Source organism: Macrobrachium nipponense, chromosome 12, assembly GCF_015104395.2.
Source record: "Macrobrachium nipponense isolate FS-2020 chromosome 12, ASM1510439v2, whole genome shotgun sequence".
Classification (NCBI taxonomy): Eukaryota; Metazoa; Arthropoda; class Malacostraca; order Decapoda; family Palaemonidae; genus Macrobrachium; species Macrobrachium nipponense.
In genome coordinates, this window is record NC_087205.1 from 32,209,340 (window position 1) to 32,222,311 (window position 12,972).

General features: G+C 36.1%; 1 protein-coding gene across 2 annotated transcripts in view; it reads left to right on the plus strand.

The window, feature by feature from the left end:
- Positions 1-221: 221 nt before the first annotated feature.
- Positions 222-12,972, plus strand: part of LOC135224463 (uncharacterized) — a 151,908-nt gene continuing 139,157 nt past the window's right edge. The window contains exon 1 of one of the 2 annotated variants that reach the window (XM_064263462.1): positions 222-367. In XM_064263462.1, the coding sequence (XP_064119532.1) occupies positions 247-367 (121 nt within the window). In that variant the 5' untranslated portion in view covers positions 222-246. The remainder of the gene's footprint in view (positions 368-12,972) is intronic. The other variant, XM_064263463.1, reaches the window with a different exon arrangement.

The window sequence follows — 12,972 nt, forward strand, 5'->3', positions numbered from 1 at the left end:
CCTCCCCTCAGGAGACAGTGGCACTAGAAAATCTGACAGAAAATGGGAATGGTTCCTGATGCCCGCCTCCCAGCGGCGGGAATGGGTACTACCACCTGGCCGACCACTACGTGTGCCGGGAGTTTTGAAATTCTGTCGGACTTCGGAGAATACAGCTATATATATATCTGCCAGGTAAGTATGAACAAACTTTATTGTATCATAACAATATCATTTTTTTAATAACACATCCTTCAGCAAAGCTATATGAGGGGTGGGAATAGATTTGTTAAACTACATTATGGTTATTATTTGTTGCCTTTTTCAGACTCAAAAGGTGGAAGTGGTGCTGGTGAAGATTACGAATATTATGGACGTGGTCATGAAGGTAAGATTCCTTGCTGTTTGGGTTTAATTTGATTTCATTTCATTGCAAAATGTGGAACAGTGTTCCATGTTGGTCACTTCTTAGCTGTGACTAGACTAGTAATAGTATTGTTGTTCATACACGAACAAACCTTCAGTCTTAACAATAGGATAATTTTCTAGCGCCTAGCTGGATCCGATTAAATCGGAGATGAAAAACCAAGGAATCTTGTGAGATTTAGCAACATGTGCGTATATCAGATGAAAACCGGTCAACGACCGAGCACTCACTCTACCGCATTCGGTCTTTTTCTTAACCGCCTGGGTGAGAGTTGTGGTTGCCCTCTCTCAGCCTTTTACCCGGTTCTTTGCCCATTTTCGCTTTGTGTTGGTCTGTGTGTGTGCTTGTGTTATGGCTTAATCTGCTTCGTCTCAGCCTCGCCAATATATGTGCCCGGGAACTCAAGGATTCCTGTGTTCTCGCTTCCTGGCTTCTTCAGCTACAGACCCACACCCCAAATGCAGTAGGTGTCGTGCCAATGTTTGCACCATGACAAATCCCTGCCCGGAATGTCGTGTGTGGCCTAAAGCGCAGTGGAAGTTATTTTTATAGTAAGAAGGAGCATCGTAGAGTTTCGACCCTTCCTTCGTAGAAAGGGTTTTCATTGCCTCTCCCCAATGCTTCGTCTTCTTCCGCAGTCACACCCCATGATGCTAAAGTTGTGAATATTTCTCATAGATAAATACAGCGAATAGGCAAATTTTCTGTAAATAATGGGGGGGAAGTGTTCCAGAGAGAAATCCGCGGAAATGTGAGTCCACGAATCCGGAAAACGCGGATACGGGGCCCACTGTACTTGTGAAATCTGATGAATAATGATGAAGATATGGACTGCACTGCAAAGTAGAGGAGTTACATCTCCTCTGAGGGTGCCTCTTCACCTTCTTCAGGAGGTGCCTCGTCAGGGATTTCAGGTGGCTGGATCATATGGAGGTAGTACTTGCACATTCTCACGAAGGTGTTATGATAGGGCTTCACTAGTTCACTAACAGTACAGTGGGCCCCCTGTATTCGTGGACCCATGGATTTGCAGGTTTCTCTCTGGACCATATCTCTCCATTATTTGCAGGGAATTTGCCTGTTCGCGGGTTTTCCCGATGATAGATAATCACTAATTAGTGTATTTTGATGGTTTTTTCATGACTAAATACATTTTTGAAACAAAAATGATTTACTAATTTTAAAATATTAATATTGATCAATACTGTATTAATAAGTTTAATTAGATTAAATGATATAACATAATAGCAATAATAATTCTCCCTCTTTCTCTTACAGAGATGTATGTTTTTTGTATGAGTGATAAATGATTCACTAATTTACAAATATTAATATTAATGTAAAGAGCAATCAATTCATTAAAGAAAATACTATAGTGAAGTAGTAAGATTTTAGTTTATAAATAAAAAAAATTATGTAAGAATGAAGGAAATCTCTCTCTCTCTCTCTCTCTCTCTCTTTACTGAGATGAGAGGTTTTTATGGTACATGTATGTAGAATATGTTTATTAATATTTTCAAATTATAATAATAATAATAATAACTAATTACAAAAATTATGTGATAGTATTTTACAGAAATACTACAATAATTATCTTTCCATTTCACTCTCAAAATAAGGATAACTCTCTCTCTCTCTCTCTCTCTCTCTCTCTCTCTCTCTCTCTCTCTCTCTCTCTCTCTCTCTCTCTCTACAGAGATATGTTTTTATTTTTTTAGTATAAATAATTTATTCTAATTTTCAAATATTAATATTAATGTAAACAGCAATAATATCAATTCATTAAAGAAAATACTAAAGTGAATTAGTAAGATTTTAGTTTTATAAAAAAAAATAAAAAAATTTGTAAGAATGAAAGAAAATCCATTCTAACCCTAGCATCTTTGTCCTTTGAACTCCAGGTACCCAAGCTGAGGTGGCTGGGGTCCAACAGCTGTCAAATATATCAAGTAATGTGACAGGAAGGGGAGAATGTTGCCCACTCCAGTTCATGTAATTCCTCTTTTTTTTCTCCCTCTCTTTTACTGAGATGAGAGAATTTCTATGGTACATGTGTATATGTTTATTAATATTTTTGCAACGTATAATAATAATAATGATAACTAATTTCAAAATTTGTATGTGATAGTATTTTAAAGAAATACAATCATTTATCCATTTCACTTTTAAATAAGGATAACTCTCTCTCTCTCTCTCTCTCTCTCTCTCTCTCTCTCTCTCTCTCTCTCTACATGAGATAAGTATGTCATAGTGGTAACTCATTTTCAAATAATATTAAGTTTAATTAGATTTAACAATAACATTCTCTCTCTCTCTCTCTCTCTCTCTCTCTCTCTCTCTCTCTCATTTTCAAATATTGATAAAATTAATAAAAAATAGTGATTCCCAATCTTTTTATCCACTTGGAGGAAGGAGGGTGGGGGAGTAAATGACAGTTTGACATACTTATGGAGGGGAAGGAGTCAGAGTCTAGGGGTTGTTCTCTCTCTCTCTCTCTCTCGTCTCTTCTCTCCTCTCTCTCTCTCCTCTCTCTCTCTCTCTCTCTCCCCCCACCCATATTATTCTCTCTGTCTTGGAAATAATTCATAATTTCATTCTTGATGGTCAGGTATATGATGTCGTTCAGTGGTCTCTCTCTCTCTCTCTCTCTCTCTCTCTCTCTCTCTCTCTCTCTCTGTTATTGGCTGTAGGTATATATTTTTAATGGTAAAATGTTAAAGATGACTTTGAAATGTTAACCCTCTTACGCCGACTGGACGTATTTTACGTCGACTTAAAAAAGTTTTTTTTAAAATTCGCAGAAAAATACTTATAGGCTTACCAGCCTAAAACTTTTGAATCACGCACCTTGGGGGATGCTGGGAGTTCACGGATCAAGGTGTTGTTTTGTTTACAAACGTTAAGCAGGGCGCGCAAGCGCGAATTTCTTTCTTGCCGCACTAAAAAGTATCTGTGACACATCTCGGAAATTATTTCGTCTCTTTGACATAATTTTTGTACCATTGTAAATTAGCCGTTACGTGAAGTATTATATATGAAAATGTGGCATTTTTATGTAGAATACAACAATAAAATACTCATGATTGTAGCTTTTATCAGTTTTGAGATATTTTCATATAAATAATGATAAGTGCCAAAATTTCAACCTTTGGTCAACTTTGACTCTACCGAAATGGTCGAAAAACGCAATTGTAAGCTAAAACGCTTATATTGTAGTAATATTCAATTATTTACCTTAATTTTGCAACTAATTGGAAGTCTCTAGCACAATATTTCGATTTATGGTGAATTTATGAAAAAACTTTTCCCTTACGTCCGCGCGGTAACTCTTCCGAAAAAAATCATACATGCGATTGTGGTAATGTTTGCACCATTTTAAAATTAGCCGTTATATAAAGTTTTATATATGGAAATGTGCGCAATTTCATGCACAATACAACTAAAAACAACCCATGGTTGTAGCTTTTATCAGTTTTGAGATATTTTCATATAAATAACGAAAATTGCCAAAATTTCAACCTTCGGTCAACTTTGACTCTACCGAAATGGTCGAAAAACACAATTGTAAGCTAAAACGCTTATATTCTAGTAATATTCAAGCATTTACCTTCATTTTGCAACAAATTGGAAGTCTCTAGCACAATATTTCTATTTATGGTGAATTTATGAAAAAAATAACATTTTTTTTACGTCTGCGCGGTAACTCTTCCGAAAAAATCATACGTGCGATTGTGGTAATGTTTGCACCATTTTAAATTAGCCGTTACATAAAGTTTTATATATGAAAATGTGCGCAATTTCATCTAGAATACAACAAAAAATAATTGAAGGTGTAGCTTTTCTCATTTTTGAAATATTTGCATATAAATCACGATAAATAGAAAAAAAAACCACGTTCGGTCAACTTTGACTCTACCGAAATGGTCGAAAAACGCAATTGTAAGCTAAAACTCTTACAGTCTAGTAATATTCAGTCATTTATCTTCATCTTGAAACAAATTCAAAGTCTCTAGGAAAATATTTAGATTTATGGTGAATTTAAAAAAAAATCTCCTTCCCTCCGCGCGCGGATTCTCCGCCACAAATCTCCAAAATACGTACGTCCCATTCTCGGAATATTTGCTCTGTTTCATATTAGGCATTTCATAGAGTTTTATATATGAAAATGTGCGCAATTTTATGTAGAATAAAACAAAAAATATTTGAAGGTTTGTGCTTTTCCTTATTTCTCCGAAATAATTGCATATAAAAAATATATATATAAAAAAATTCGACATTCGGTCAACTTTTAACTCGTCAGATATGGTCGAAAACTGCAATTGTAAGCTAATACTCTTACAGTATAGTAATATTCAATCATTTGTCTTCATTTTGAAAGAAATTGGAAGTCTCTAGGACAATATTTATTTATTTATGGTGAATTTTTTAAAAAAAATATTTGTTTACGTCCCGCGCGTTACGAATTCACGCATTATTTTGTGATAATTATTTTCTCTGTGTTGCTTTTATCGTTTTACAATGTGTTTTATATACCAAATATTGCAATTTAGTGTATATTACAACGAAAAAAAAGTAACTTGTTACCTTTAACCGTTTTGCGCACAGCGCGATTTGAATACAATTATATATGAAATTTTATTTTTGCGCTATAATATATCGCATTATTTATATATGATAATGATAATTTTTTTCATTTCTGATGGTTGCATACTAAACTTCAGGCAATGAAAAAAAAAGGAGCCAAAAATGAACTCTTAATCTTGAAAACTAAGCGCGCTGTGATTTTTTGAAAAAAATATTTTTTCACTTCCGCTCTCACTCTGAAACCCCTCCGGCACACGGGAGACAATTTTTTATTTACCGCTCCGGCGTAAGAGGGTTAATAATATAACCTCAAAAATTAATACAGTAATAGGGTAGTAATTTAAGGTATATATGAAGTAGGATGTTATTTAAGGTATACATTTGGTCTCTGAACTTTCAAGATAGGCAGTTATAAACTATTTTAGTGGTGGTTCTAACTATTCGTGGGTTTTAACTTTTCGCTGGGGTGTCTGGTACACATCCCCTGCGAATACGGGTGAATACTGTATTGATAACATTTATGGCTCTTCATTCTTTTCCCACGCCTTGACCGTTGTCTGTATCTGCCTGACTCCCCTAATCAAATAATACAGACCACAAAATTCTTCAGTCATGGTTTTGGTAAAGAAGGCAGTCTCGTGGTATTGGCCTGCTACTTCTCCATGGCTTTTGTCCTCTCTCAACATAACAATCATGTTTATTTTCTCCTCATCTATCGTTAACTGTAAAAGCCTTTGACACCTAGGCTATTTGTCAGAAGCGTTAGGAGAAGCAGAATGTTTAGAGGACATTTTAAAGAATATTCTTTGTGTAGTATTATACCATACCGCACACGCGAAATAAGCACAAATGATAGAACATTGGACTGTATGGGTCAATTGGTCATAATTGTGCATTGATGTTCTGCGCATACTGTGCATTTTATGAAATGTTTTGTTTTAAGGGGGCCGGCCGGAACCTCTATATATGGAGGTATAGGGCGAAAAATGCAAAGTCATGAAAAAATTCATGGAGCTTCATATGGCAATTGAGAATACGTATACGAAATATTTCGTCAAAATTCCTCTTACTTTCGTAGTTACAGGGTAATTAGTAACGTAACTCAATAAGCCTAAAACATTGATCTGTACAAGAAAATGCAATATTTCTTCTATTATCGTAAATTTTGATAATTATTGTCAAAGAAATTGGGAGAAATGGCATCTGTAGACATTCCCCGAGTCGAGAAGGAGACTTCAGGCTCAAGCTACCAAGTCCAGTCCTGATTTAGTGCGATCACAGACGTCAAGTAGTCTACACATTCCATTTCACATCTGACATTCGCCTGCTTTCACGTATGTTTATGTATGTTTCGGCAAGAATTTCATCATGCCAATGAGGAAAAGACAAGGGAAACATCTCGCTAACATACAGACGAAGAAAAATCGCTCAAGTATTATTACAGAATATCATAATAATATGCGTAGTTAGTGAAGAGAGAGGGGAGGGTTGCTTAGTAACCCCCCCGTCTTGCTTGACAGCACACGTCACACTGTGCCTAAGGCTACGATCTTTGAGCAAAGAGATCTTCATTTATGATAAATAACAAAGTTTTGGTTTTTTAATACCCAAAATGGAATATGAAATTCATAATAATCATGATTTATTAAATTGTCTTTGTAAAAAAAGTGTACGCCTTCGAGTTTCACCTCTGACATTCTTCTTGCAATTACGTTTGTTTATCTTTGTTTCGGGCAAGAATTTCATCATGCCAAAGAGGAAAATACAAGGAAAACATCTCGCTAACATACAGAAGAAGAAAATTCGCTGTAATAAGCCGATTTAGTGAAGGGGAGAGAGAGAATTGCGTAGGAAGGAGTGCCCCATCTTGCCTCAAGCAGTGCCCCAGGCTGCGATATATGAGCAAAGGGATCATCATTATGATTAAATTATGATAAATCAAATAGTTTGGGTTATTAATACACACAAAAAACAAATATACATTCATAATAATCATTATTTATTAATATTGTCTTTATAGAAATACGAAGGAAAACTTTGAACGCCCGTATCTCAAAACTATACTTATTGACCTTCAAAATCTATCTTCTCACTATTGTTTTAAAGCTATAACATTGGAATTTGGTATATAACTCAGAAAGGTCATTATAGAACAATCAAATAGAGCCCTTTTTTCCAATTTTTGTTTCGTATTTTTTTATAAATTTTTTTGTTTTTCTCCTGATTTATAGGGTTTATTTTTTGACCATATTGAAAAATTCATATCTAGCAAAAAAATGACTTTTAGAAAAAAAAAAACTCTCCATTCGATTGGAGGTCTACATCAGGTCTATATATGGTAGTAATCCCAGGTCTTAATATTAAATATCAAGGGAGGAGATAGAATTTGAAAAATGGTTATTTTCGGGATAAATCGCCCTGGCGTCACAAAACCGAAGGTCAGAGGCGAAAATCATATGCGGTTTGGAGATGTCCCAAGTCACCTTATTAAGTGGTATGAATATCAAAGTCCTGTCCTTAAAAAAACAAGGGGCATTAGCCGGCCGGCCCCCTTAACCCTCTTACGCCGATTGGACGTATCATACGTCGGCTCAAAAAAGTTTTTTTAAAAATTCGCGGAAAAAGGAAAAAAAAATACTTATAGGCCTACCAGCCGAAAACTTTTGTATCACGCGCCTTAGGGGATGCTGGGGAGTTCACGGATCAAGGCGTTGTTTTGTTACAATCGCTACGCAGGCGCGCAAGCGCGAATTTCTTTCTTATCGCACTAAAAAGTATCAGTGACACATCTCGGAAATTATTTCGTCACTTTGACATAATTATTGCACCATTTTAAATTATCCTTTACATGAAGTATTATATGAAAATGTGCGCAATTTCATGCACAATACAACTAAAAATACTCATGATTGTAGCTTTTATCAATTTTGAAATATTTTCATATAAATAACGATAAGTGCAAAAATTTCAACCTTCGGTCAACTTTGACTCTACAGAAATGGTCGAGAAACGCAATTGTAAGCTAAAATTCTTATATTATAGTAATATGCAATCATTTGCCTTCATTTTGCAACAAATTGGACGTCTCTAGCACAATATTTCGATTTTGGTGTGAATTTATGAAAAAACTTTTCCTTACGTTCGTACGATAACTCTTCCGATAAATTTTTTCGTGCGATTGTCCTAATGTTTGCACCTTTTAAATTTGCCGTTACATAAAGTTTTATATATGGAAATGTGCGCAATTTCATGCACAATACAACAAAAAACAACCCATGGTTGTAGCTTTTATCAGTTTGAAATATTTTCATATAAATAACGTTAAGTGCAAAAATTTCAACTTTCGGTCAACTTTGACTCTACCGAAATGGTCGAAAAACAAAGCAATTGTAAGCTAAAACTCTTATATTCTAGTAATATTCAATCATTTACCCTTCATTTTGCAACGACTTGGAAGTCTCTAGCACAATATTTTCTATTTATGGTGAATTTATGAAAAAAAAAATTACATTCGCGCGGTAACTCTTCCGAAAAAAATCAGAATTTTTTTGTGCGATTGTCGAAATGTTTGCACCATTTAGAATTAGCTGTTCATAAAGTTTTATATATGAAAATGTGCGCAATTTCATGTAGAATACAACTAAAAAATGATTGAAGGTTAAAGCTTTTCTCTTTTTTTTGAAATATTTGCATATAAATTCACGATAAATAGAAAAAAACCACGTTCGGTCAAATTTGACTCTACTGAAATAATTGAAAACGCAATTGTAAGCTAAAACTCTTACGGCCTAGTAATATTCCGTCATTTTCTTAATTTTGAAACAAATTTGAAGTCTCTAAAACAATATTGTGATTTATGGTGAATTTTTGAAAAAAATATATTTACTTCATCTCCGCGCGCCGATTCGCGGCCGCAAGTCTCCGAAATACGTACATGGCAGTATCTAATATTTCTCCTTTTCATATAGCCTTTTTATAGAGTTTAATATATCAAAATGTGCGCAAATTCATGAAGAATACAATAAAAATAATTGAGGTTGTAGCTTTTTCCATCTTCGAAATATGTGCATATGAAAAAATAATATATATTAAAATTTTGACGACATTCGGTCAAATTTAACTCGTCCGAAATGGTCGAAATCTGCAATTCTAATCTAAAACTCTTACAGTATCGTAATATTCAATAATTTGTCTTAATTTTGTTGAAACAAATTGGAAGTCTCTAGAACATTATTTAGAATTAATCGGTGAATTTTTTGAAATAACATTTTTTAACGTCCGCTCGTTACGAATTCGTACATCATTTTGTGATAATATTTTTCCGGTGTTGCTTTTATTGTTTTACTATGAATTATATATCAAAATGATTGCAATTTAGTGTACAATACAACGAAAAAAAAAGTAACTCGTTAGCTTTGACCGTTTTTTGCAGAGCGTGATTTGAATACAATTATCTATGAATTTTTTTTTTCGCTACCATATATCGCATTATTTACATATGATAATGATATTATTTTTCATTTCTGATGATTGCATACTAAACTTCAGGCAATGAAAATGAGCCAAAAATGAACTCTTAATCTTCAAAACTAAGCGCGCTGTGATTTTTTGAAAAAATTATTTTTTCCGGTTCCGCGCTCACTCCAAACCGGCGCCGGCATACAGGAGAGGTTTTGATTTTTAGGGCTTCGGCGTAAGAGGGTTAAGATGATTTCTAAATAATATAATACATATGTACATAAAATGTTTTAGGATGAGCCTATAAGTATGCAGAGCATATCTAAAATATGTAAGACAATGGGAATAGCAGGGTACGTATGTTTTTGTCTCTAGTACGCAGTATTTTCATGCATACATACTAAGTATATTTGTGTGACTGATTTCATTTTCTATGAAAAAAGTTTAATTGATTTCCAAATATTATAGTCAAGTAAAAAGTTAATGTAATCAAAATTTCAATAACATTAGTTTTTCTTGAAAGAGGCTTCACCCAGGCCAACTTTCTGCAGATAAACAAATCTTATGAAGCATTGACGTCTTCTTAGAGCAGTGCCCAGATGAAATGATACTCGACACTATGTTGGCTGTCGTTTGCAAAGTACCAAATCCAGGAGCAGCATTCATTTTCCTTGTCATTCATTGGATGTACACTTGGAGTTGAGTGGCTGAAACCTGAGTCCCCTCTCGCAAAGATGGAATTGTGGGTATCGCACATCTCTCCTTCATCAGTCTCACTGCTGAACGTAATCACAAAGTTTTGTTTTACCTATCACCAAATACCCATATGAATCACACTGAAAATGGCTTCTAAATCTGCACTCATGTAGTGGATCAAGGACTGCTGTGGGAAGTACATGACCCTTGACTCCCAGCTATCAACTGCTACAGAAAGCAGCAAAGAAGAAGAAGCCTGTGATCTAGAGGCACAGGAAGGTGATGAAGAAGGGGAATTAGAATTCTTGGGCTGATAAACCTGTACCTGAAGAAGAAGTTGATGAAAAGGAAGAGCCACAACCAGGACCTTCGTCAGCTCCCCAAGGTTTTCATGCGAGCAAAGGATGGTTTCACTGGTTCTAGAAGCAGTTCCACCTAAAGTTTGTTTCCCTACATGGGGAAGCTGCATCAGCTGACAGAGGTGGCCGCTAAATATCCTGAGACCTTCAAGAAGATTCTGCAGAAGAAAGGATACCACCCAGAGCTGGTGTTCAATATGGATAAGACTGGCCAGTTCTAGAAAAAGATGCCTTCCTGGACATACTTAATGAAGGACGAAGCTAAATCCTCCAGATTCAAGGCACAGAAGGACAGGGTTACTCTCCTAATGTGTGGGAACGCTGCTCGCTTTATGCTCCAACCAGGCTTCGTTTACAAGGCTGCAAACCCAAGGGCACTCAAGAATAAGAACAAAGCATTGCTGCCAGTCTTCTGGATGCATAATCCTGAGGCATCACCAAAGTCCTTACGGAGTACTGGTTCCACCAGAGCTTCATTCCTCACATTAGGCAATACATGGGTGACTTGGACATGGAGTTCAAGGTGTTACTCATTATGGAAAATGCTGGTGGCCATCCTCGATCTTTAGTACATGGGAGTCCAGGTCAAGTTCCTCCCTCCCTCCAATACTACCTCACTCCGCCAGCCTATGGACCAGGGTGTGATCTGTGCCTTCAAGCCACTCTACACTGGGAACTCCCTCCAGCACCTTGCTGATGGAATGGAACGTGCCAGTGAATTTATACTGAAAGAGTATTGACGTAAATTCACAATGGCCTCGTGTGTCTGTCATCGACTGGTCGCTGAAGGACATGAAGGAGACCCATAATTATACGGGCTTCTCTCCTGACAAAATCCAGCATTCATCCATTAATAAAGCAGTCCAATTGGTGAGAATTCATGGTGGTGAAGGCTTTGATGATGTCACAGAGGATAAAGTCTGCACCCACATTGACGCCCACTCTGTCCCCTTGACAGACCAGGGATTGGAATATTGATGAAGTCTGCCAGCAAGGAAGACGACACTCCAGGTTCTGGATAGGAACAAGAGCAGGATGAGGAGGGGCTGATTTTGGAATGCATGTCCTAGATTAGGAGAATGACAAATGATGCCCAGGAGTTTATTTCAACAGGCGATCCTTACGTGAAACGCTCCTTAAAGTTTTCAAGCATCCTTGATACAGCATTGGAGCCCTAAAATCAAGCCATCGCCACCATGAAGAAGCAATAACAGCAGCTGCCAAATATTGTGTTCATCATCACACATGCAAAGAAGGACCCTCCAAAGCTTCCCCAAACCCTTCAAGTAGTGCCTCCCCAATCGCTTAGTGCCTTTTGAATCACCTGAAGAAGTGCCTCCCAAAGCACCTCCTGAAGGTGAAGAGGTGCCCTCAGAGGTGCTTAGCTGTGCAATCTATTTTCATTTCAGTCATCGGACTGCACAGCTAATTCATCATCGTCACTTTAATCAACATTCATCGCTGGTGCGTACAATATTTACGGATGTTGTACTACTGTGAGATTCAGGGCCTCTGTAATACGGTTTTTTTGCAATAACTTTTTACCTATGCATTTCATAAATATAACGCTTTTTCAGAATACATATTATATCTACACATAAATTTTGACTGTATTCTGCATTACGTTACGTAGGTTGAATAAGTTTGGTACTTATAATGTAAAAGTGACTTTTTTTGAAGACGGGCCAACTTACTCAGAGAAAAGGTTTCGAACGCACTCGTTACGTAACTTATGACAGCATTTCTTCCCTCTTTCTCGATGGATGATTGGCTATACGGAACGAAGGCTAAACCTCTGGCAACAATGACATACAAATTTGAATAAAAGCAAAGCAGTACACCTTTATGAACTCTGGAACCTCTCCACTGATAATTGTCATAATGAACAAACCAACAAAATATGTTAATAAATACAAAAACACTTCAATTATTAGTCTAACTCCCAAAATAGGTTTCCTAAGAAATTACAGTCTACTTTATAGATCACAATCAGATTGACAAGATGTAGGGAATAGTTGGTAATTTTCAAAAACATAGTAGATAAGCTTGATTTGATAACTGCTATATCCAATGTCAAGCAATTTTTATTTATTGGCTATCTACCTATTTACTGAAAAAAAAAAAAAATAGCTGGTAACGTATATTGGCTTTAAACCTTCACCAATAATTATCGTCAGAATGATGACTTCATGAGGCTCCACCCACTTTAGCCTCGTTATAATTCAGGATAACACTGAAGGCTACCATGGGCATTGTTGGATTAGAAAATTTAACTTTTGGCTATAAAAACTAATTTCTCGAGTAGTTGTAAGAAGTGCTAAGTGATCCTCAAGGATCCCAGCTGTTGGCCTAAACGTTTAATTCATGTATATTACTGCTATACTGTTGCTGCACTACTGCTACAGTAGTATTACTACCCTAGCACTGATATCCCACCCACATCTATGTATCGTTCCGCCATTCATAAAG